General features: G+C 39.5%; 1 protein-coding gene across 2 annotated transcripts in view; it reads right to left on the bottom strand.

Annotated features, from left to right (window-relative positions):
• TENM1 (teneurin transmembrane protein 1) overlaps positions 1 to 26,967 on the bottom strand; it is a 330,568-nt gene that overhangs the window by 140,286 nt on the left and 163,315 nt on the right. For both annotated transcript variants that reach the window (XM_081808286.1, XM_081808288.1), the window contains exons 12-13: positions 17,195 to 17,411; positions 96 to 215 (exon numbers count right to left, since the gene is read on the bottom strand). In XM_081808286.1, coding sequence (XP_081664412.1) covers positions 96 to 215; positions 17,195 to 17,411 — 337 coding nt within the window. The remainder of the gene's footprint in view (positions 1 to 95; positions 216 to 17,194; positions 17,412 to 26,967) is intronic.

Raw genomic sequence — 26,967 nt, 5'->3', positions numbered from 1 at the left:
GGCTTACAAAGACTGTATCATCTAAGCCCTGGTTTGACTCATAGCTAGAAGTCAGTATTTGGCCCCCACAACGATTAGAAGCAATACTGACGTACCTTCCATCTTGCCGGCTGATGGTAAACCCATAATCACTGTGGTGCAAGAAACTAACATTCACCCCTACTAAAGGGGTTCCATCTACGGCCACCACTTGGCCTCGAATCACACAAGCACGCCTGCAACACAAGATCAAAGGCAAATATAAAAGCATGTTGAAACTGGATTCCAGAAGCCAAGATGGAGACACTTTGGAAAATACAGTCAAGTATAACAAAGAAAACAATAATTTCACCAACCCAGTAGTAACTACTAATAACATTTTGAGGATGGCATGTATATCTTTTTTACCCATCAAAATTGGGATTATACTCAGTGCAGATCTGCATCCTCATATTTTTAACAGTATATAATTAACATTGTCCAATGTAATCAGAAATTCCTTTGTGATTATACAATATAACCTTCAAACAGCATTCCTTAATTTTAATCCATTCCTTATTTTAAGACATTTCATAGTTTCTTAACTTTTCCAGCATTGAATATCTTATTATTTCCTTGGGAGATAGTCCTAGTTGTGGAAGAATATTTTTCTCTTATTAAAATTAAAATTCATTACATTAATTAATACATAAATATATAGTACATATGACTAAAGTCTCTGCTCACCACCTCCCTCTCCCAGTTGTTGGGTCTTCTCCTCAGAGGTAATCAGCAACATCACTTTGTTGTGTGCATTTTCTATGCATTTACATACATAGGTGTGAACATTTTTAAGGCTCTTAATACATATTGCCAAATTGCCTTTTCTGGAAAAACAATTTTTTTAAAAAAGCAGACTTATTTGATAAATTTTAAGAGTTAATCTGCAAGAGACATGGTCCTTGGCTATAGTATTCTGTTTCTCTTGCCTAATTGAAATAAAATATTTCAGGTGATTTTCCCTTTAAACAAAGGAGTTTCACCCTTGCCAAAAAATGGGATTCTATTAAACTAGCCCCTAAACAGGGCTGTCTCCCAGACATAGTCCACTAAAATGTGTATACTTTCAGCTCTAGCCTAACCAAGTTGTAACAAATTTCAGGAGCTTGACAGTTAAGAAGAGGGCCCAGAAGCAAATTCTGGTCAAAGATTTTTCACTGGTCTGCCATTATTGGGGGCAGCAGGGGTTGGGGGTGAGTTTTTTAACCACTTGGGGAGGGGGGAGTCCAATCCTAGTTTTGGCAGCCCTGAGCTCAAGAATGTTTATTTTATACCTGGAGCTGGTAGTGTTGAGGAAGGTTGAGCAAGTTCAGTGATTTTTTTTTTCCTAGCGAGTTAATGTCATTTTTTCACCAAGTGGGATTCAGTAGATCCAGGGAATCTTAATCTTGGATTAAAGAGGGCCATGTTATTGGGGAAAACATGACTTTCCAAAGTAACCATGATAATTCCACCCTAGCATGATAACTTCTTCAAACAGAATTAGCAAGTTGAGGCAACGTATCTAAAGGCTCATGGCTACAAAGATCATTTGAGAGAGAGAGAAAAAAAATTGAAAAAAATCAAAAGACAGGTACCAGCCAAAGTTTGTTTTATATGTTATAGCCAATAAACTCTCCACTAAGTTCTATCACACACAGAGGAATTGGATGTAAGTTTTGCTAATAGGATTTATCGTGCATTACCTAAGGCTTTCCCCCAAAACAAACTACAAGCCATTAAGTACTATCCAAAAGTAAGCTAGTATAACTATTGGTATTGTTGTATTGAGCTCTCAGACCAACATCCCTAATTTTGACATAGATCAGTGGCTTTCTTCTTTCCAATGAGCTGTACATTTTATGAGTTCTGTAAATTATGGTTCCAAATGGTATGCAAATTGGCATATTGGCACTTGCTTTACCTTGTCTGATTCTCCCAGTCTCTTTTGGGGAGATTTTGAAAGTTTGAGATTTTGAAATCCCATTTGTTCTAATAGAGAAGACATTTATTTGAAAGTCAATGAGTTCTCGATTTTGAACTAATCCTGACAGATCTGGTCCCAGGTTCTAAGTCCAATGTAACAAGAAATGAAAATGAAAGGATGTCTCTAGTTTTATACATAACCTTTTGAAGGTCTTTATAAAACAAAATTTGACAAGCAAGGTATAGATGAAGTAGAAGCAAGCTGAGAAAATCTCCTGCAAACTATTTAGTAATTGGAGCTAGAAGGGCTGAGAAGAGGCACAGGAAAATCAGTTAAACATGGCTTCCTGGGCCCTAAGAGCTGACTGCTTTTTGTGGGGGCATGGGGTAACTCCACAAACTTACCAAGGCTCTACCAGTTAACAAGGTGGCCTTTGCAACAATAAAGCCTAGCTAGGTGGTCACTGATTCCCTTTTGGCAAGACAATTCCACACTTAACTCATTTTATTTGTTCATACTACTCTAGACATTGTATCTTCCCACAGCTATACTAGGCTCAATTATTTTTGTTTTTATTTTGTCAAGCCTAGTTGGCATTATTTGCTCATATTTTATGACAGACACAGACCTGTCTCTTCTCTTTGCTGCTCTTTTATTTTCTATACAGTTTATATTTATGAAGGATCCAGGCTGGTGAGTGAAAGTCTCATAAAAGTCATCATTATTCTGTGCATTTCTCTTGTATTCCTCTCTTCCTTCATTCTGTATCTCATTCTGAGTAGACTTGTCTTTTGACTCTTCTGCTCTTTAATATTCCTCATATTTTATGAAGCACACAGATTTGTGTGGTAACGAATCATCAAAGTCATCATTATTCAAGACATTGTCTACCTGTTCTTCTTCTTATTCATTTCACTCTTCATCATTCATAAATAATGCGCAGACTTGTCTTTCAACTACCCTATTTTTTGTTTCTCATATTTTATGATGCACACCAACTTATAGCATATGATAAAGCCCCATAAAACTTATTATTCTACATATATCAGCATTGAGCTCTCTTTGTAATGTATTAGGCCTTAAATGTTCTAAGATTCCCTGTATCTTGCTGCATTTGCTCCCATTATTTACACACTCCATGTCATCTATTTTTCACAAGAATAACTCTCAGCTCCTTTCATTCCTGGATTACTAGTACTTACTGTAATCTTTGACCAACATCAGTCATCCTGTGTCAGTGGAAGTTGTCTAAATTTCAGGACAGTATTAAAGTATTCTTTTTTAATTTGCAGTAATCTTGATTGGCACTGCTTGCAGAAATCTAGGGAAAACATCTTCCCAGGCAAACTCTCCACTTCAGAAAGCCTTCATATATACTCCTGCAAGTATGGTGTACTGTGCCACTTTGCTTAGCTCAACTGCTATTTTGTGCACTCCTGGCTTCTGAATTCAATTATGGTAGCCTTGTATCTACTTTATTTTTCCTGAGTCACACGGCCACTGAAATGTAGTCTCTCCCCCCCTTTACATCGTCTGTTCGGATTGTGCTTCTCATATCCAAGGTAGCCTGTATAATTCATATTTTTCCTAGCTTAGGTCCTTGTTGAAGGAGTGAGCTGAATATGGCAGAGGACTGTCTTTGGTAGTGCCACAATCCTACATTCTGTGCTTTTCATCATTCCCATTGTGATGCCTCCTCGTTTCCTCGCCCAGAGAGTCTCTGGAGTCTCCAAATCACCACCTAAAGGAAGTATTCATACCTGGCCTGTCCTTGGCCCATCTTGGGGAAACATCTCGAATTCTTAAATTTTTTGCCACATCAAACTACCCTCAACCTGAGTCTTAATCCTTCAAGGACCTGTCTTTTTCCGAAACTTTTTCCCATTAAGTATACAGAACTCTTCTGAGTCTTCCAAACGAGCTAATAGAGGCTACTCTCTGGATGGTCATAAAGCTGGCCCTGCGCATGTGTGCGCCCAGTGTGACTGTCTTGGGTGTTGGTTGTGTGCGTGTGTTCGTGTACTCTCAATGGCAGGTACTGTATGCTTTCTATCTTTGCTTGGGGCTCACTCTCCTTTGATTCACAGACATGGCTGGGATGCTTTCCTTCCTTGAATCTTTAAAAACAAGAACCTCTCCCTGCTGTTCTGGGTTAGAGCAAGATAACTTGAACTCAGACAGACATGACCAACGTGACTTTAGAAACGCGTATGGGGATAGATCACCACTCACAAGTGTCTCTTTTCCCGTTCTCTGGAGAATACAGCCTGCCAAGCTGTCTACTTCCTGTCACTATGCTGAAGCAGCAACCCCAAAGGAACTGCTTCTCCCTTTAACTAAATGCTGAATCCTGTAGGTGTTTCGAGCTTGGTCTGAAGAGCAGGGCATCCTGGGAAATGCAAGTCAGAATACACTTTACCCAGAGCCTTATTTAACTAACAAGCTGCTTGTTAGACCGTTCTGATGCAAAAGGTCTAATTCATTCTGTATTTGTTATTTTCATGGCATAGTCTAATTATCCCTAGCCTCCAATAAACTCTTGGTTCCATTCTCCTCTTTTCTTATTTGTTGCCTTTTGTCTTCAGTGTCAAATTTCCAATATTCATTCAACACCTCAGGCAAAAACATTAACCTCAAGCACAAGAGTTGGTTTGAAAAACAACACTGAAAACCAAATTGCTGAAAGAAGATGTAATTTACTGCATTGTGTTTCTGATTAAAATCTTTCGCAAGGAAAATGAGGCCCGGGGTGGGGAAGTAACAACTCTTTGCTTTTGTTGTTAACAGGAGCATAAGCATCCTTTGAAGGGTAACATTCAAAATCAAGCTCCTGGCCAGCAGGGGATCTAGCAGCAGTTGGGCAGGTTAGGTTGTTTTCTCCATAGGAACAGATGAAATCCTTTCCAGAGCTGACAGCTCTGGTCAAGAGATAGCATTGAGAAAGACTGGGCTGCGAGAAGCCACGAGAATGCTCTGTTCACTAGTGCTGGAATCCTGCCCTGTAAATTCCTCCAGGAGTTCTTATTTGGTTCAAGTCTCCAAGGGACAGAAACCTGCTGCACATAGGTGTGGTTCAATGGTTCTCCTGACATATCTGCAGGCTTATTAGACTGTAAAGTTCCACAGCTGTAGATGGTATCACTTGGGCTAAAGCAGCTTATCCGCTGCCATCATGCAATGAATAAAGGAGCTTCTCTTTATAAAGGAGTGTCATCTGGGGACTGTGATCCTGGTCCTCAGTCCTTCCTGGTAATCTTTCTTGCATACAGATCAGTGGTTCTCAAACTTGATCACACACCAGAATCACCTGGAGCGCTCGGTGAAACAGTGGGCTGCCCTGCCCCGGGGTTTCTGATTCACAGGACTGGAATGGGGCCCCAAGAATGTGCATTCCTAGCAAGTTCCCAGGGGATGCTGATGCTGCCAGTTTAAAGACCAAACTTTGAGAACCACCGTTTTAGTGAAAGCAAGACCAGAACATGGTCAGCCAGTTAAGAGGTATGAACTCCCCAAGAGGGACGCATGGGACATAAACTGCACAAAGGCAGGCAAGTCACTAACTGGTTCACAATTGCGCGGTTATGAAATAAATCTGTGAGGCATGAATTTGTAACTTCTCCACATAAACCTCTGGAAAAGAGTCTGCCAAATTGTAGTTTGGGGAGTCAGGTTGAAACTGTCATGACAAAGTGGAGGTTGGATGACAAGATGAACTGTAGGGTCCCTTCCAAATCCGGAGATTATAAAATGAAACAATGTTTTAACCTGATATCTGTCTCAAATAAGTGTCAATTTTTCCTCCATCCTTATTATTCTCCTTAGACAGTGCTCGGATGCATGTTATCACACTTGTTCTAGCCTGTCTTGGATGGGAGTTATATATGTGTCTGTCTTTTCTATTAGATCGTCTACTCCAGGGCAAAGACTGTGATTTTCCTCTCTGTGTCCTTCCCAGTGCCCGATGTACATGGCGCCTGCTCGAGAAAGCTATACAGAATTCCAACTCAAATATTTTTATATGAAGATATAAGATACTTGCAACCTACCCTCACGACACTGCTTCAAAGGTTTCAGAGGCGACTTTGAGGTTCCTGCACGACAGATGTCTTACAGTTCATTTATTAGAAGCCAGCATTCTGGATTGTGCATTGTGACTTTCTCATCATGAGAGTTTTGTTTGATAATTGACTACTTCAGGTAATTAAATAGTACCCCTGTGTTTGGGAAGAATGAATGAATAGTCCTCCTCAAATGCTTAATTTATGAACACTAACCCCATTATTCCTTTATATATTACCATATAATTACGATGTGGTATTTCATAATTTAAATACATTTGAGGGTTTCTAATATTCAGATATTTGGGGGGTTTCCACACAACACATTCTGGGTTTTTGATATATGTTAGCTAAGCTGGTACAGCACCACGAAAACATTTAATGTTATAGCATAAACCTGTTTTCATGTTCTGAAAGTGCGAATGCTGTGAATGTTCATATGCAAACCCAATAAAATCTCATTAGTTTTTACTTAAATAGAGCAGGTTGATTTAATCCCACTCAGTTGGTCACTAGCCCAAATAAATAATACCTACTAAATGGGTAACATTAAAAGCAGCTGGAAGCATTACCCATCAACATTCTAGGACTCTGGGAAAGGTGGTGCTATTGAAAATGCAGATAGCTTTTTAAGGAGAATTATTTTCCTCATGGCTAGTGATGTTTCAAGTAAAACAAAATGGGGGCACTCACCCTGAGGACAGTGGTTATTTTCCCATCTGCCCTGGTAATTGCTTGTCAAAAGCAGGCTTGCTTTGGATGCCTGAGATCCCCAAGGTAATGGAAAAAAGATCAAGTGTTTTGAAGCAATAAGAAAACTGAGGACACAGTCACATTTTCAGGACTGCGTAAGTGCCAGATTGTTTCATTTAGACGCATGATTATTTTTGTCCGGAATTTGAATCCTGAAATATTTGTTCTGTAAGCCCTTGCAACTCTCAAACAGTCCCAAGTTTGTTTTTATTTGGTTTGGTTCGGTTTGGGTTTTTTTTTTTTTTTTTGGGACTGTTTTACACGTTACTCAAATGGTTTCTTTGTAACCAGCTCTATGGGGTTTTATTAACCTCATTAACCTTTCCTGTCACTTCTCTGTGAAGCTGCCCTTCAAATAATGGCTAATCATTAAATATAGGGGAAGCCTGTCTAGTTGGCTATAGCCTGGCCGGGGATTACTCTCCCTTCCACAGAGGAAAACTTGGGGCCTAGCTCCACCCACAGCAGTTCGAGGTCTGGCTCGCTAGTCGCCCGTGGTGACTTTTCCCTGTCCTAGCTAGTTTCAGCCACCTCACAAAGGTGCCATGACAATAAAATAACCCAGTAAAATGATTGTCTTTTGAATTGTATCTTTCTAATTACATTCTCTTATGTACCCTGGTATTTATTAAATATATATAATGTATACAAATATATAGACAAATTTGTATCAATAAAATCTTTATGAAGCACTTATTATGGGTCAGGTACTACGCTGAGCACTTTTCTTATTTCATTTAATATCGATATCACCCTGGGTAGGTACTATTAGCCCTGTTTTAAAAATAAGGAAACAGATCCAGAGAGGTTAAAACACAAACACACACACACTCAAAACTTGCTCAAGATAACACAGCTAGAAAGTGGTGGAGGCCCTTTGACCTGGATTCTAAGGGGCCTGAGCTATACCGCAGATCTTTCTTAAAATGCGGCTACAAAGGAAAAGAAAGTTGGAGCTCACCTACAAGGACGGTGCTTTTGTTATCCATAGGACATCAGTTCCTGTGGACACTGACGAACTGCTGAGTACTTTCTATGTGCAGGGTGTGCAGTGGAGATGAGCTAACCCCTGTCATTCACTCCTCCCCAAACTTGCATTTACTCTGCCCTCTCTCTCGGGACAAATTGAGATGATAGAACCGGCTAGAGACACAGCAAGCAAATATGGCTAAGAAGTAAGTAATAAGGATTTGAGCCTCTTGAGCTTCTTAATGGAGCAGTAAGATGGATAAAATATTAGAAAATACCTATCCATACTGAGATAAGCTGTAGATTGACAGCTCCTGGTATCACTGATCACAGTTATTAAGCATCTCAGAGCATCTGAGTTTCAAAATACCACAAATAATCAACTGAACAGCCTTTTGAAGATCTGTGCTCTGATTTCTTTTTATTCTTGGTTGCCCAAGCATATTCGCAAGGAAGTGAAAATCACACGTTCTTTCTTTTTGGTACCTTTAGGTGTTGACTGCTGATTTCAGGAGCTAGTCAGCACTATAAATCTTGGAACCTTCAGCACTTTGTAATTTTTATAATGCATTTCCTAAACTTTAGCATCAGACAAAAGAGTTGTCTGAAAAATCAGGAGATCCTGTCTTCACATGGGTAACACCTTTCATATAAATGAGATCAAAATGCTTTATTAGCAAGTAGCAATGATCTTCCTTCCCACTTAGGACAACTGAGAAGTGATAAGCAAAGGAGGTTGCTCAGGACGAGCAACATGGTAAGACACACAGAATCGCAGGGAATTGTGATGGAGCCAAACCACACCTGGGACTCCTTTTGCAAACATGGGCAGATCATGTGCAGTGCCTCCTTTCAGAAAGAAAGGTGAACAAGAGAGAGATTTGTGGATGCTGATGCCGTAGAAAGAGCTTCCCCCAGTCCTTAATGTATTCAATTTATTCAGTAATTGTTGCATTGTGTGTTTATCAACCCCTAGTTGTGTATCTGGTATAATGTTTTTTCATGTTCCTAGATTAAAACTACACAAAAACCTGCCATTAGCAAATAGACTTGGAAGTCCTTAACCAACAGATTCATGAGAAAGTTAAACACAAAACATACATATTTAAATTTGTACCATCAGCCAAATTACAAATGATAATGTTACAGACCTTCTGGGGGTTACCTGTGTGTAGACTCAACTGTGTGTTACTTCCATGAATGCTTGAATCCCGTAATAACATTGGATTTCCTTAATAAATATTCTAAAATGTAAAGCTTTTCTTGCCTCTTCTTTTTCTTAATTCCAAATCAGCAAGTGGTTTCTATATATTTAATTCCTTTTGGGTTCAACAGTAATTGACGAAGATCTGCTATTTTTTTTTCATGACTAAACAGTCTAAGGCTGTTGCTGATTTCTCTTTCTAGAGGCTATTCAGTTTGTCTGAGGTATTTAAATGTTTTCAATGTACTCCTAGAGGAGAGGCACCCCATCGCCTTATCAGGAAAACCTAGTACAGTAACCAGTGTGTAGTAATTCCTTGAGAAAGGTTTGTTTTACCTTTTCATATAATGTCACAGAATCTTGATTAGTGGGCCCCTACAAGTCTCCGCCAGGCCCTGGCTTGTGTGACAATCTGTTGCTTAAGGGTCCAAGGTCATCTGAGATATAGATGAATGCCACGAGGTCTCTGCTCGAGTGTCATTTCCCCAGAGAGGCTTTCCTGGACCACTTGGTCTAAAATGGTCACTCTCTGTCCCTAACCTTTCTTTGTGTCACTTGAAAGTACTTATACCTACCTGATGTGTACCTTTTTTCATTATCATTCTTCCTCACTAGACTGTATGGGGAAGGCCCCTTGTCTGCTCTAGCCCAGAGCCTAGGACAGTGCCCATCACCACATGGATAAATGAACCAAGTAAACATTGTAATGTTCATCGATCTCAAGAGTGAAATGATTAATCTTCCTCAAGGTGGATTATTTTGAAAGAAACTGTAGGATCTATCATTATAAATGATGCCCAAGTATTGTTAATGGGAATTTTTTCACTGCGGTAAATGAGAATTTTTTTGATGATTGATTTTTTTCCCATTGAATTCATCTGTTTAATACAAACATTTTAAATTGTAGAAAAAAAATTACTTTACTTACAGCCCCACCTTTCAAAGGACGGAACTTCTTGCAAATAGTTACACTGCTCACGGTCCAAATAAGCTTTGTGTTTTTCTTGCAAATCATCAATAGTCTCCTGTTTGTGTCAATTTTAGCAGCTCTTCATGCTCACCTGAGTTAATTAGTCCCATCTCTGAGCTACAGCTGAAAACTTCCAGGTCAGTCTCACTTCTGTCATTGTTTAATGACTTTGTCTCATTTGCTAGAATACCTCTTGTCTTACATCCACTTAGGTTCAAAGTAGTTGAATTTGAGACCCCAGAGTTGATGAACTCCAAGCTCCCTCAAAAACCTGATGTTTCATAATCTGCAGAACTTATTGCAAATTGTAATTAATTTAATTATTTATGCATTTACTTGATGTTTGACTGCCTCTACCATTAGATTATGAGGGGAGTTCTGTGAATGAAGGGATGCTGTTACTTTTGTTTCCTTTCATTCACACAGTTCCTGGCACACAGTGGGTACTCAAGAAATACCTGTTGAATAAATGAGTGAATACATATCTTCATCACTTTTTAAAACATGAGCTGACATCAGGATATTATACTACATTAGGGATGGCAGAGAAATTTGATATCTCTTCTAGAAGAATTTAAAGTCCTTGGTTACTCTGGAAATACTAATAGTTCAATAAAATACAAGTTTTAAAAACCAGTAATTAGTTTCCTCTCAAGTATGGTTATTCTTAAGTCATAGTCTCTATTCACGATCAGCCGTCTCTGTAGCAATGACCCATCTTCCTGCAACCTTCCCCTCTTAACCTGACTCTTGACTCAATAACTCATTTTGCCATTCACAGGATTTCAAATGGTATAAATTCCCAGCTCAACTCAGTACAGGAAAGCATGTTTTATTAAACAAGTTATGATAAGTAATTATGGCTGTTACCAGGTATCACGAATAATCAGGAGCACGAATCAAGGTTTTATTATTGAGTGGGGTGTAGTAAAGGAGGGGGAAGGCTTGCGTCAGTAGAGTTTGCCAAGAATGCCACACTCAAGGCACTGGAGTACCTCAATTTGTTCTGGGCACTTGTCTTTGTTTTTCTCATGAGATGGAATAATGACACATACTCAAGTGAGCCAGTTAACAGCAGCCTTCACACCAGCTTCTTGATATTGTTCCTTATTTTCTAATTTTTCCTTGGTTCTAAATTTTGATTATCTAGCCCATTGAAGGCAGAGAGGATTATTGATGCTTATACAAAGTTATAAATGATGTCAATTATGGGCAGGCTCTGACAGTGGTGGAATGTCCCATAAGGTAAAAAAAAAAAAGTAATTGCTACTGTTAGATAATCACTTCATCTTTTATGAATTTGTTCCTGTGCTATTTGGAGAACAGTAATCTTACCTTTAGGCTGGTTCTACATTTGGGAATTGACTTATTTGAGGTTCTAATATCATCTGTGTGTTCTAGGCAACAAAAATGAGTTTTTCATGAGCAAATATGAGAAGAACATTTCAATATTACCACAACTAAGTCACTCGCTCATCCTTGACTTGCTTTTTGCTGGGTGCTGTGTTAGAATCTGGGGGTACAGAGGTATGGTAGATTAAAGATGGCCACAAATTCTTTGATACTTCTTTCATCAAGAGGGGGGATCTATGTCCCTGACTTTGAATCTGGGCAAGTTCTGTGACTGATACAACTAACTGTATGTAACATAAGTGACACTATTAAAATTTCTGGACACGGGCCTTACGAGACTGGCATCCTCCATTTTTTGTCTCTTGGAATGCTCCCTCTTGGAGCCCTGAGCTACCATATACGAGGCTGCCTGCCATGCCAATAGGAAGCCCAAGTAGAAAGGCTGTATGTAGAAAGAGAGATTCCCAGCTGCTGTCCAGCTCTTCCAGCCCCCACCTATTTGAGATATCGTACCTGAGAGCCCAACCATCATGGAGAACAAACAAGCCATCCTGGCCATGCTCTGTGTGAATTTCTGACCCACAGAATCATGAAATATAATAATAAAATTTATTTTAATCCATTATGTTTTGGAGTAGTTTTCTACGCAGCAACAGATAATCAAAACAAAGAACAAATCAGACTTGGTCCTTGTCCTCACAGAACTTAAGACTTAGCAATTAGGACAATCCAGAGCTAATACTGTGTATATCCCAGAGTAGAGCAACAAATCAGACTTGGTCCTTGTCCTCACAGAACTTAAGACTTAGCAATTAGGACAATCCAGAGCTAATACTGTGTATATCCCAGAGTAGAGCAAGAAATTGAAATATAGCAACATCATTGAAACTAGAAGAAACCTACCATTGTGTTTAACTTCTTCACTTTGGAACCTGTTAACAGTGCTGTTATGTGCTTAATGCTGTATTAAGTCTGGTCACCACTCTAGAACTTTTCAATTAAGGGTAGGCATTCTAACTGGAGTGGGCAAAAGAAGCTGCCATACTGCACCCAGCAGCGTTGTTGCAGATTTTTAGATTTTAAATTGTTCTTAAAACTGTCCTAAGTGATAAACACAATAGTCAGATGCCTCTCAACAGACACACCCTTGTCATAAAAGTGGACATTTTGCTTCTCTTACGGCAGACCCTGGATTAGCTGATGTCATGATTGATGAGATGTGATACCCTAGGATAAAATCCACAGCCTCAAGGGACCCTAATGTGAGGCAGAGTGGATACCAACTCTTCCCAAGGTAAACACAGGTACCCTAGTGAATTAAGGGTGGAAATATCATTGCATTAATGTGATTTCCAGTTCATGACCAGTCACCTGTTATCTCTTTTTAAACCAAGATAGTTAAGGCCCCAAATTAAGTAAAATGATAAGATTAGATTTGTGAGGACCCTGAGGGAAAGAGATCAGAAAGGAAAAACCAAACACTTGAGGTCTTTCCAAGGAAGACTGAAGAAGCTGTGTAGTCCGGGGGTGACAACCCCAAATACCAAGCAGGACCAGGCATGCCAGGGAAAGGGAGGGAAGTGAGCCAGGTGTAAGGGAACCAGTGACGGGGGAGCTAGAAAGCCACGTCATAGCCCATCCAGACAGGCGGTGGCCCTCCACTCCACACCTCCTACACCATGCCCATGGGTGCAGAGATGCCAAGCATTGTACATTTTCTAAAGAAGGAATACATGCCAATTTTTATGTGAGATCTTCTAATTTCTAAATGTTGGGCCGAACAAACTACATCTGTGGGCTGATATGAAGCAACCTCTGATGTCGATGCCTGACATGGATTGATGTGGGGTCAGCCTCTCATGGGCCAGACCTAGCTGTCAGCCGTTGCACTCACCCTGGTAGGATCTGGTTTTTTAAATGCACTTCTCCATTAGTGACAGCGAGTGAAATGTCTGGCTTTGCAAATTACTGCTGTCATTTAGTTTAATGTACTCTTGTTTTTACATATTTATAAAAACCTTTTACATTATTAATAGTGATTAAATGCTTAGACACTGAAGATCAATAATGCTGCTGTTCACCTATTTACATTATTAAAAAGTAATAAGTCATACAGGGCATGTATAATATGTGGTTTACTTTATAGTCATGTTAGGAGCAGATCGAGAAAATGAAAGAAACTCAGGCTACTGGGTAAAACGTATTTGGGAAAAAACCAGTAGCTGAGGTGGGCTTGCTAGAGATGTGACGGCGTGCAGGTTACATGCTCACAGTGACATTATGCTCCCATGGGGCACAGGAGGTACACATTTCATGGGCTCTCATGTGCCGGTGTAGCAAGCTTATGACAACAAAAGCTAGTCTCACTTGGATGCACAAGGATGAACAGATATTTAACCTCTGTGTGTCCTTGCAACAATTAAGTCACCTGTGTGCCACTGTCTTTAGCTCCAAAGGCTTCTGGTGGTGGCAACACTCAGCAGAGAGTCATCTGTGGGGTCACATTTTGCCAGCAGGCAAATGAGCCCCTTGACAATGTTCTCTTCATCTGCTTATCTGGCTAGCTCTCAAATATGTGACAAAAGCAGAAAGGCAGAGTGGGTCACCTGATTTTAGCACAGCAATGTTCTAGATCTGTCACAGACAGGGATATCTAAGGGCCGTAAGTCTTTTCAGGGTTAGCTAGCCCAGCCTTCTAAATAGCCAAAGGGGCCGGGCATGGTGGTTCAGAGGTCAGGCTCTCAGTACCAGTCTGCCTGGGTTCAAATCCTGGCTCTGACACTCGTGGGTTGTGACCGTGGGCAAGTCCCCTACTTGGCACCTCAGTTCTGGTTTCCTCACCTGGAAAGTAGGCATAACGACAGTGTCTACCACATAGAGTTTTGGTAAGGATTAAATGAGATAGCCCATGGAGGAGCCCAGTAGGAGACCTGATACATAGTAAATGCCTGAGAACAATTTACATCTAGCAAAGGGCCCATTTTTACCCGCCATTCAATTGTGTTCTTCTACCAACAGGAAGTTCATTAACACTGGTTTGTAGTTTGCAAAAATGCCACTGAAATGCATTAAATAGAGCTGGATTTTTAAACTTCGTTTTTTTTTTTTTTTTTTTCTTGCATTGACCCAGATGCAACTTCTCCAGCAGAAATTAGAGCCAAGTCACCAGGTTCATTTAAGGACAAGTTGAAATGGGGCGGCTGTGGTGTAACAGAAAGGTTACCAGAGTTGCTACGCTACAAACTTGGTGGCTGTGTGACGTTGGGCAAGTTACTGGACCTCTCTGAACCTGTTTCCTCATACATAAAATATGCTAATACAAATTCCCACTTCACAGGGATACTGTGAGGATAAAATGCAATGAGGCATGTTTGAGGGCTTTGCAAATGAAAAGGTACTATTTAGATGTAAGAGCTTGTAACTATTATTCTTTATATATGGGATCGGAGTCAGATTGATTTTACCCAGAGTGACACTGCATGTGCTGATGTTTTAGGGGAGGTGGAGTGAGATCGCTTGTCCTTGACTCTATCCTTTGGAAAAGGCCTGCACCTTTTCTGACAGACTCGATAAGTCTCTAATAGCTGAGACCACTGGGTGAAGGGGACCTGTTGTTCTGAATTCCAATGTGATGTGCAGAGCCAAATGATAACTTGGAGCATTTTACAAAAGAATCAAACCAGGAGAAGAAGAAGGGCCTTAGCCACCACAGGTAATCAGTTTGTTCGCTCTGCCTGTGATGGCAAACGGGGCTGAAGCCTGAAGCTGAACCCCAGGGGTGCAAGTCTCTCTTGGCTTTGCAAAGTTTATGGCTCCGATGACGTCCTGGTCCTGCTCTGTGTCACAACGACTTGTCTCCTGCCTCTCTCGGGTCCTGATCTTCTCCCTTTACTTGAGTTTGTGGAGCTATTTAACAGACCTCCATGTCATGGAGGTTGTTATTTCTTCCACTTATTTCTTTTTGTTGTTGTTGTTTAGACTCACTTTCCCCGAGCATGGACAAAGCTGCAGAGTGATGACTTCCCTCTACCTTCAATAGAACGGGGGTAATGGCTGCATTTTGTTCCTTTTGTTTCTCTGCTGTACAATCCCTAAGCCTCCACTATCTAAATAATGACTTTGACTGCAGCGCCCCCCCAAAAGTTACCCCAGAGTTGTTACTGGGCCGGGAGAAACACTTCAGAATGGGGAGGACTGAGTCTCTTGGGAGAATTCAAACTTTGACTAGATCCTCTGGCAGGACAGGCCTTCCTTGTGACGTGTTGGCATTTGGGTTTTGGGTTCTGTCAGACACCTAAAAGATCACAACTGCACAAGAATAAAAAAACAACGAGGAAGTCTTAAGTTTCAGTATCAGTTCTTGTATACAATCTGTGGAAAGGATGCTGACTGTTTTACATTTCCACGCACATCTGTTTTTTTTTTTCCTTTCCTACTTTGTATAGGTCCAGGTGGAGTTGTTTTCTTATATTGTCACTCATATTAATATAAACTCTCTTTTTTATATTAATATAAACTCTTGACTGAGTTTTCTCTTGGGGACTGATCACACCCACCAGCATGCAACAAAGTGGGTGGGATGTAGACAGGGGCTCCTGGATAGATACTTTGCATGATTTTTGAATTCCCATTTGTAATAGTCTGGAAAGTAGTGAAACATCTGCTTGTGGAATGAACAAAGGAGGACATTTTTAAGAGACTAGAAATGTTGACTTCAGTGATTTATTTATGTCTAGTGCTAATTAGTAAAATATATCATTGCTGAAGATGAAGCAGAGAATAACAGTGAGCAAATTCATGTGATTATACTTCAAATAAGTAAGTTAATTTAAAAAATTTCTTTACCTACTGGGTTGGGCTTTGGTCTTAGGTCTTTAGTGACAATTCATGCATTTGAGCTTTCCTAGAAGACAAACTTTCTTTTTTTAAAAATTTTATTTATTTATTTTAGAGAGAGAAAGAGAGAGAGCAAGAGTGAGTGTGAGCATGAGGAGGGGTAGAGGGAGAGAGAGAATGCCACACAGACTCTGCGCTGAGCATGGAACCCCACACAGAGCTGGACCCCATGACCCCGAGATCATGACCTGAGCTGAATTCAAGAGTCGGACACTTAACTGACTGAGCCACTCAGGCGCCCATAGAAGACAGATTTTCACAAGTCTTGCATTTCACATTAGGATGTCAAATTCACCCAACTCTTTCATATAGAAACATTTTACATCATGGAATAAAACTTCAAATTTAGCTTTTGAAATTCAAGGGTTTTCAAGGGATCAATCCAGAAGCTAAATAATAAATTTGCAAATTATACTTCAATTCTGTTTTTGTCATTTAAAGCCCCACCTATACTTTACTACAAGTAATACACATTGTGTGCATGTGTGTGTATACACAGTTGACCCTTGAACAACACAGGGGTTAGAGATGCTAACCCCCCACGCAGTTGAAAATCCACATACAACTTTTGACTCCTCAAAAACTTAACTACTAATAGCTTACTGTTGACCGGAAGCCTTACTGATAACAGAAACAGCTGATTAATGCATATTTTGTATGTTATATGTATTGTATACTGTATTGTTACAATAAAGGAAGCTAGAGAAAAAAATGTTATCAAGAAAATCATAAGGAAAATATACTCACAGTACTGTACTGTAAAAAGTCCGCATATAAGTGGATATATGCAATTCAAACTTGTTGTTCAAGGGTCAACTGTACACACACACACACACACACACACACACACACACATGTTTATCCTTTATGATAAAGAATCTCAAGAAATGACTTCTCTCTCTTAACTAACCAGTAAGGTCTTAGGTATTCCAGAGAAGCCTAAAAAAGAAATCAATATGTACTGTGTGGAATGGAAAGTAGCCTGATCGTTAGAAGATATCTTCCTTTCACAGTTAAGGAAAAACATGACCACTGTTTATTAAGAAATAAAATAAATACATATATACCTGCTGTCAAATGAGATCTCTGGAGGAATGACGTGAGTACTGTCCTTGCCAATGAGGAATTTGATTCGATCATAGAAGAGTCTTGAGGTGTGCTGAGAGAAGAGGGGTTGGCTTTGCTGAATGAGATCAAGAGGATCTGGTGAGCCCTGACAGAGAGGACTTACATAACAGTTGCTTTGTTGACAACAATCAGGGTCCACACAGTCCGTCAAACCATCTGAAAAAAAGATCATTTTTTTTGAAATTTAGCTTCAAGAGAAACAACATTGTTTAAAATATGCACAAATGGAGAAAAACCTAGAATACAGATGAAGGTAACCATCCATGTTTTGAATTTAGTATCTATTAAATTCATATGTTTCTCATGAAAACTTACTCTGAGTTTAGATGGCACAAACTATTTTGCTCACAAACCTTTCTTCCCTGAATTCTTGAGCATTTATGGGCCATGCCACATTGTTTACATTTGGATAGAGTATTCCATGAGGTATCACTCTCTTTAGAAGTTTCCTTCTCCCTCAGCAAGACCATTCCTCCAGGATAGCAATGATTCTTCTAATTCTTTTGAATTTCTCACACCATGTACATTTATGAGCACACAATTAACAAATGCTAGCCAATCTGAATTTGTTTGCATTTTTTAAAACATTGAATATTCTTATCTAGTGGTGATTCTCAAAACAGAGGTTGGTATTCTCACAGTGAGAAAGTGTCTGGAGCAGGGCAGTGATTCTCAAATGTGCAGTCAGTTATCTGGGGAGCTTATTAAATATGCATATTCTTGAGCCCCACCAATTAAATGAGAATTTTTTTGAGCCCAGGATTATGCAGACTTAATTTGGGTGATTCTGGATGATTCTGAAGCACACTAATGTTTCAGAACCTTTTTTTTTTTGGAATTTGTAGAAGCTACTAGAGCTTACTTGTTCCTTACAGCAGTTATTTGATGCAAGTACTAATAAATCTCAGGTATATGAATGTGACAAGTTGCTCTCTTTCATTTCCTAGGCCTTCACTGTTTACTCTGGACTCCTGACTCCATGGTTGTACCAATAAAAAACAATAGCATACAGGCTTCATTCTTTGGTAGAGGAACTGATGAAGGGCACAGGGGTTGCAAGAGAAGGGGTTACGTCGAGAATCTAGTAGGCGCAAAACACTGTTAGGTGACTGGGGAAGTAAAGAGAGAAAAAGACACTTTTCCTGTTTTTGGGAGCTCGGAGCTGAGTAGGAGAAATAGGCGTATAAACAGCTGACTCTGACACTAGTTAAAAGTGCAGTAAGTGTGATAGAAGTCTACATTCAAAGAGAAGGAACGGGAGTGATTAACTGAGCATATGGACACTCCATTCCACACCCAATAAGCAAAAAAAAAAAAAAAAGGCCTTCCAAGGTCCTTAGAGCAAACAAATGGCTCTAATTTAGATGTTTAACAAGGGTAAATATAAAGATGCTAATCTTCTTGGCTGGCTGTGGAATAGGGAGGTTCAGATGGCTCACCTGCTCCTTAGGGCTGCTTGCTGCAGGTTACCGGCCCTGGCTTCCCGCCGCCCTTTGGCTTGCTCCCTCTCCCTGATGCGCTGCTCCCAGGGAGCCAGAGGGGGCGTACTACAGCTCGGGGGCAATGAAAGCCAGGAACACCCAGACAGAAGACGTTTGGAACAGCTGCCCTAGGGCACCCAGGAAATATTTTTCCCCACATGAGGTCCGTTCAAATTCCCTGTGCCACAGACACTACTTTGATCTAAAATGCAGTTTGCTGCTTTCTTGCCTTCCCGGTTTGTTCAGTGCATTTTGCCCCGATTTCTACTTCTCTGTAGACCTTTTTCTTTTTCACTGGTGACGAACTTTTAAGTGTGGATGCGTTCCAGTAAGAAGGCCCCTTCTGCCTTCCTTTCTCCCCTCATTCAGCAAATCATATTAACAGATTTTCTATAGATTTTAGATGCCACCGTCACCTCTCCAATACGTTGTTTTCAGTCTCCTATTAGCACATTATCTCTTTACTCTGCTAATCAAACATCTGGATGCACTGCAAAGCTGCCAAAAATATCAGGCTGTTTAAAAGAGTTCTCTGATGTCTGGAATTGGTGCATAATACACTGCACAAGGAAAAACAGCTTTTTCAAATGGGCAGTCACCTTTATCTTTCAGTTGGTAACAAATGGACTAGTGATCATCGGATCGGGCACTTGCAGGTTTCAACCTGTCAGCCACACAATTTGAACTTAGTTTTGAAAAGAAGTCGATTTTAAATAAATAGAAACGCCAAATGGCCTTCAAAACTGAATTCTGAAACCAAACACAGAGCCAATTCAAAACTGGGACTCACATTCTCATCCAGTTAGGGGCTATAAATTCCAAGCTAAAGCTTCATATTTAATAATTGCCTATTATAGAGAGCTGACCCTCTAACACCTCTGTTTTCTGAGACAACAGCGAGACTTCTGTTGAATCGAGAAAGGCTACAGGCAGGCAGCCCAATAATGGTATGCAACCCCCAAATTAGAATTCATAGGTAAGCCCAATCCATGGGCAAAGATCTACTTACCAATTATCACATTGGCTAACACTCCATACAGTATGTCTAGACTGTTACAAAGAAGTGCAAATGACAGTCACACTGCATGTGTGGGTTTCTTTCTTTCTTTCTTTTTTGGGGGGGACTATTACCAGTTCTTTTATTGTTCTAAAGTGGCAGCTCTGGCACCCTCCTGACAGCAAGGTTCAGGGTATCAGATAGGAACAGATCAAATGTTCACTGATTTTACTTTTCAGGCCTGTTCCTTTTTACAAGGAATAAAAATAAAAGCCAGCAAAAGAGAAGGAGGTTAAATTATCTTGAAAGACTAAACACCGCATGCACTGATCCCAGCTTTGCCAACCAGTTAGGGGCGATGCCAGTAGGCTCAAGTGGGGCTGATAAAGATCAAGGACACTGGTGTCTTTCGTATATGTTCAAGTAATTTACTATTAAACTTTTACTTACTAGATGGATGCCCGTGGATGAAAGAATGATCGGACAAGGAATATGAATGATAGAGGGAAAACCCACACTATTCTAATCCTTAAAATGAATCCGTAAATATATATCCTTTTAGGGACAACATCCATATTACCACCTTGAGAGAGACGGACAGCTAGTTCATGATAAGAGTATCCAAAAGGATTCGGAAACATGTATAATCAGTTAATATGCCAGGTGTGGCCCGAGGTACTTCCACATCTATGATTTTAACTAATCCCTACAACAACCTTGTTAGGTAGACATTCTCATCTTCATTTACACATAAAGGAGGGGAGGCCAAATGTGGTTGCCCAGTTGGGAGAAATGTGAGAGTCATATCAACACCCCGCGTTCTGACTGCAAATCACGTGGCCAGCAGCAGCATCTAAGCGGTATTACTAGTATGACCGAGGCTTCCAAGTACCTGACTAATGTAGGGATTTAGAGCACACACAGAGTGGTTAAGGTCAAAAGAGCAGACTACGATTCTCATCTTACTTTGCCACTCACAATCTAAATGATCCTGGACAAATCATTTCATCTCTTGGATTCTCAACTTCCTCACCTATAAGACGGGGATTATAAAATTGCCTACCCCACAGAACTGTTGAAAGGATCACATGCTATAATAATCATAAAGAGTTTGCCATCAACCAAGTTCTATGCTGTACAGACTGCAAAAAGTCTAGGGATAGATTCCTAAGGGTAGACGCCAATGGTGTGCAGTAGCAGCTAACAATGTTCGGACCCACTTCTATTGACGGTGCCTTATCACCGGCCAGAGGGCAATTAACTGCCATGTAGCATATTCAGTTTGTTGGAATGTGTTCATTTTGTGAACTCTGCTTGGTTAGGTTGTCAGATAGGTAGGATCCTGTGTGGCTCTAAATAGACACTAATGCTACAGTAAATCTTTATTCATTGAATTTCACAAAATCACAATTTGTTATCATCTGGACAGGGGCTGGATGGAAGCTTAACCTTTCCAGCATCTAGAGAATAGAGGGGTTGCCAAGCAAATTAATAGTGAAAAAGAAATTGAAGGGCTGATCATTCCAATGACTCAGTTAAACAAAATCTTCTCAGGCATTTTAGAAACCCATAAAAATGGGCTAATTATAAATCACTCATACATTTTTACTAATGCAGGCCCCTTACCAGGCACTCCCGTTAGCTTAGTTGTTGCTGTTACGTGCAGAGAAGGTAACAGGACTGTATTTCCTTGGGAAATAGTCTATAACTCATTTGATTTTTTATCTATCCAGGCTGACTTTCACCCCAGCATTTTGCTATATTAGTAAGAAGAAAAAGGGAGAGGCTCAAGTGCACTCAGAATTTGACCTGCTCAAATCACTGTTATTGCTATCACCTCATACAATTGACTTCTTCTGGGTCAGGAAAGTAAATTGTTTATATGCCACTAATGTTCATGTCCTCTGGTCCCCAGCTGCCATCAGTGGCTTCTCAAATCACTCAGAGTAGAAGCCCATGTCCTGGCAATGACTTGACTTCCCCACAGTCTGGCTCTTCACTGTCTCTCTCTCTCACCTCTCTGACCTTACCTCCTATTATTCTATAACCCCCTTCCTCATTATTCCTATGCCTGGAATGTTCTTTACTCCAATATCAACATGGCTCACCCCTCACTTCCTTTAAGGCTAAAAGCCACCTTTTCAGGGAAGCTTTCTCTGACCACCTTATTTAAAACTGCACCCCTGTCCCATACTCGTATCCTTTTCCCTGCTTTTAAAAAAATTTCTCCATCACACTTAGCGTCTTCTATCATACTATTTCTTTTCAAATTTTGGTTTATTGTCTGCCTCTCACGATTAGCATGTAAGCTCCATGGAAGCAAGGATGTAGTCTTTTTTTATTCATTGCTATTTCTGCACTAGAACAGCGCCGGGCTCAAAGTAAGCATTCAATACATACGTATTGAATGAATAAATGGATGTCTTAGAAGTCCTATTTCTATGACATTTGTAAATTTACCTAGAGATTAATAAATGTTCAACTAATGCATCAAACAAACATAAGTTATAAATAGATTCTTCATTGATACCACACTTTTGTTGCCCTCTTTAAATTGCTATATTTCAAACACTAGTTCATTCATTTTCACCACTGCAAGGTAGGCAGATGTCAAGTATGACTAGACTTAGACAATGTGACAGATCTAGTCATAGAGTGCTTAGGTGAGTTACAGAGTGTAGATTTTCCAATTTTGTACCTGGAAGATTTTGTATCTGGCATCACTTGGCACTTTAAGCGCTCATAACTAAGTGATGATCCTTTAATAAATGGGTTGTTTGGAAACGAGGGGGCTATGGTCAGAAGAGAATAATGAGGACTATGCTTTGTGATGCTAGGTCTTTTGTCCCAGCCAAATCTTAAAAGTAAACCTGGAGAGGGTGTCTGGCCCTTAAACAGAGCAAATGTTACCAATTCATTGCTCCTTTTATTTCATTTTCCTATTTATTAAACACTGCAGCATGCTGGTGACATTCAAAACATGAAGCTTATTGATCCATGAGCTTATGTGTTCATAATTCACCCATGGTGCTGATTTCTAGATCTAGAAACACTATATCATAAAACAGGCTTGCAAATAGCTATTTTTTCTTAATGAATGGTGACTTGTTATGAAGAATGATTCCTGGAAGATCATTCACTTTTAGGCAATTAACTTATTGATTTTACCAATGAATATGAATATAGACCACTGGAAGAGTTTGTATAAGAGAAGCTTGAAAAGCATGTGACAAATACTTAAAAGATCAGGGGAAAAAGGGCTGCTCTGATTAGACATTCTTATTCCACATCTTTTTAACCTCCTTGACAATCGTTCCACAGTATCAGAAACCACTTGCCTTCCTCTATAACTAGAGAGAATAAAATGAAATCTTTGTTTGATAACTGAAGATAGTATGAACTTCACACTGCTCTGTATGATCTGGCTAATGCCTACCTTCATATTCTCATTTACGAATCTCTCCTTGGCTTGTAGTCCAGCCACAATGACTTGCGTTTCACTTCCTAGAAGAGCCTAGTGCATTTCCACTGCAGGGCATTTGTACATGCTGTTTCCTTGGCCTGGAGCATTCTGCTCCTGACTCAGGTGAGGCCTCTCCTACCATGTAGACTTGGCTAGATCCCCCTATACATGTTTATAGCATTCTAAAAATTTTTTATAGCACTCTTTTCAGTTGTAAATATGTAGTTGTTTGTGTCGTTTCTTATTTAGTATCTGTCTCCCTTCCTATACCATAAGCTCCATGAAGGCAGAAACTTGTCATTTGCTCCCTAAAGCCAAGCACAATACTTGGCACAAAGTAGTAATAAATGAATGGAAAATTGGGTACACTCCATATGAAATGTCTGGCTGAAAGGTGCACATTTGGGTCAAACCTTTAGATCAGCATCATCCAATAAAATTTCTTCCCAATGATGGGAATTGCTCTAGATCTGTGCTAATAAGTAGTCACTAGGCTCATGTGGCTATTGAGCCCTTGAGATGTGCCTAGTGCAGCTGAGAAACTGAATTTTTATTTCACTTTTTATTTTATTTTTTAATCAGAGAGAGAGAGTGAGCACAAGCAGGGAGAGTGCCAGGCAGAGGCAGAAGCAGGCTCCCCACTGAGCAAGGAGCCCAATGCGGGACTCGATCTCAGGACCCTAGGATCAAGACCTGAGCCAAAGGCAGCCACTTAACCAGCTGAGGCACCCAGGCATCCCAAGAAACTGAATTTTTAAAGATTTATTTATTTTAGAGAGAGAGAGGGAGGGAGAGAGAGAAAGCGAGCGAGTGTGGGGGGAGGGGCAGAAGGAGAGGGAGAGAGAATCTCAAGCAGACTCCTCACTGAGCACTGAGCTGGACGTGGGGCTTGATCTCATGACCCTGAGATCATGACCTGAGCTGAAACCAAGAGTTGGACACTTAACTGACTGAGCCACCCAGGCGCCCCAAGAAACAGATTTTTAAATGTTATTTAAGTTAAATTGAAATAGTCACATGTGATTAGTAGCTACCATATCAGACAGTGCAGATTTTGATATCTCCAAATGGTTAGATGTTGGATGGCCTATAAACTTAGCTGAACAAGAGAAAGAATTTTGAAATTTTTATGAGGTCCTATTTATCATTATTTTTCCTATTGTGGTTTCTTTCCTTGCTTTTATGTCTAAGAAGTCCTTTCCTGTCTTGAGATCTGTCACCTATATTTTCTTCTAATTGTGTTTGAGGTTTTCTTACCTTAAAGTCATTAATCAGCTGGAGTGTTTTTATTTATCTTATTTTTTTTTTGGAATATGCTAGAAATTGAAAACCTAAGGTTTTTTTTTTTTTTTCTTAGTAGTTGTCTCAGCACCATTTATTTCATAATGCTTCTTTTCCCTACTGATTTTTGATGCTGGTTTTATAATCCACTAAATTTTTATTTGTACTGGGGTGTGTGACAGAACTTTTATTCGCTTGTTCTGATCTGTCTGTTCTTGTCTATGGCCTCCACCCTGAACGCGCCCGATCTCGTCTGATCTGTCTGTTCTTCCATTGGTACCACTTTGTTTTAATCATCAGAGCTTTAAAATATTCTTTAATGTCTGATGGTTCGAGCTTGTTCTATTTGTTTTAGCTATTCTGATTCAGCTGGTGTAATGTCTAAACTTTTTTTCTCATGTCAATTCATATGTGCACGTAACATAGGTGATCACATTTTCTTTTTTTTTTTTTAAAGATTTTATTTATTTATTTGACACAGAGAGAGACAGCGAGAGAGGGAACACAAGCAGGGGGAGTGGGAGAGGGAGAAGCTGGCTTTCCGCCGAGCAGGGAGCCCGATGCGGGGCTCTATCCCAGGACCCTAAGATCATGACCTGAGCCGAAGGCAGCCGCCTAACCGACTGAGCCACCCAGGCGCCCCGGTGATCACATTTTCTAAACCCCAAATCGGTACACATGATTAACTCATGGAACTGTGGTCATCATTCACATTAATATTAAGTCTCCTCTTCCAAGCACAGGGTTGTGCACATGGTAGGTGCTTTTGGACTAAAAGGAAATGAGGTCGAGGCATTTGATAAGTTCATAATTTCTATGGTAATTAGTTCTTATATACACAATGCTTAAGATAGCTTTCCTTGTTTTGCATGTTAAGAAAAAAATCCAAAGGTTATTTGTTCTCTGTTCTGTTCTTACTGTTCAAGGAGCTTTTAGGTAGCTCCTAGACCAGCTGTGTCACCCACATATTCAATGCAGCCCAGTTAGCTATTAAGAGTCACAATGCATTGAATCAGAGTGTAACTAAAGTCAAAGCTGCAGGAAACAGCAGCTAAACTAATGAGTATTCAAAGCTGATTAGAATGCAAAAAAATCCAGCCATTCTTTAAGGATCAGCTATAATACGGAGCAATCAGGTAGCAGCTACTTGAAGCAATTGCTTGAAAGTCATTTTTTTTGATTGGCAAGATTTCTTAAGGATTACATTTTAAAAATGAGGACCATTTTCCCCCCCAAAAGTTTCAATTGCCACTTCTGATTTAATTAAAGCACACACACACACACACGCACATGCACAAACAAGTATGCAAATATTAATCATTAGTCATATTCAACTAAATGAATCCAGTCATTCTGGATAGCTGGAAAGCTGAAACCACCAAATGAAGGACATTTAATGTATTCTTAGGGATAATATTTAAACAGCATAGGAATCAAATTATTGTCCAAAATCTCAGTCATGGGGCTTTCAGAGGTTATTTAATCCATCTTTCCATCTCAGGGTAGAACCAGATGTATATTTATCATCAATATCATTTTAATCCTACTAAAGGAAAAAAATGGTAATTGGAAGTCTCCAGGAGTCTTCCCCTGCTACTCCCTAAAGAAACAATCATAAAAATACAGTGAACTCAAATCAGGGTCGTTGATTTTTGATTCCCACATAGATATACAGTTTTAAAGGAATGTTCAGAGGTCAATACATATTTAGCAAAATCTTCTATACCTTTTGTGTCTATATATACCACAGATATTAAGAACTGATAATCCATTAATTCATTAATATTTAATTGATTCATTCATTAAACATTCATCAAAGCCATAAAAATGCTTGATAATTAAATATTCAATTATTTTTATCAAGCTGTACTTTATTAAGGCAGGAAACTTATTTTGGCTTAACCCTGAGTTAGAAATTATAATCATAGAGGTTGTTAAAGTATTTTCTGAGCATAAACCTTTTAATCAATATATCAACTGAGAAATCTCTATTACGACCTCAAATCCTTTTTGGAATGAGGCAGACCACCAAGGTTTATACCCTGGTTTTATCATTTCTTTGTTATACGATCTTGAGCAACTCATTTAACTTCTCTGTGTCTTGGCTTCCTAATTTGTAAAGTAGTATATTAATAGTAGTTCCTGCCTCATGGGGATTAAATGAAATAATTCACATAAAGGACTCAGCACTGTGCCTTGTACATAGTAAATCCTAAATACAAGTATGCTAATCTTACTAGTGATTATATATTATATTATATTATATTGTATTATATTATATTACATCAAGGATTTCATGTGAAAGTAAAGTGAAGATGAATCTTGAAGGGCCATAAGAGTCCAGGAAATAGTTGATTAGTGCACCATTTAATTGAAAATCTCACTCTGGCTTCCCAAATAAAAAATTTTTTTTTCAATTTTTTTTCTCATTCAACATTATTTATTTTTATTATTTTTTAAATATATTTTTAAAATTTAAATTCAATTAAT

The sequence above is a fragment of the Leptonychotes weddellii genome, chromosome X (genome assembly GCF_054177405.1).
Source record: "Leptonychotes weddellii isolate Sample4059 chromosome X, ASM5417740v2, whole genome shotgun sequence".
Lineage (NCBI taxonomy): Eukaryota > Metazoa > Chordata > Mammalia > Carnivora > Phocidae > Leptonychotes > Leptonychotes weddellii.
Note: the sequence above shows the minus strand (reverse complement) of the source record. Positions and strands in the feature narration are given on the sequence as shown.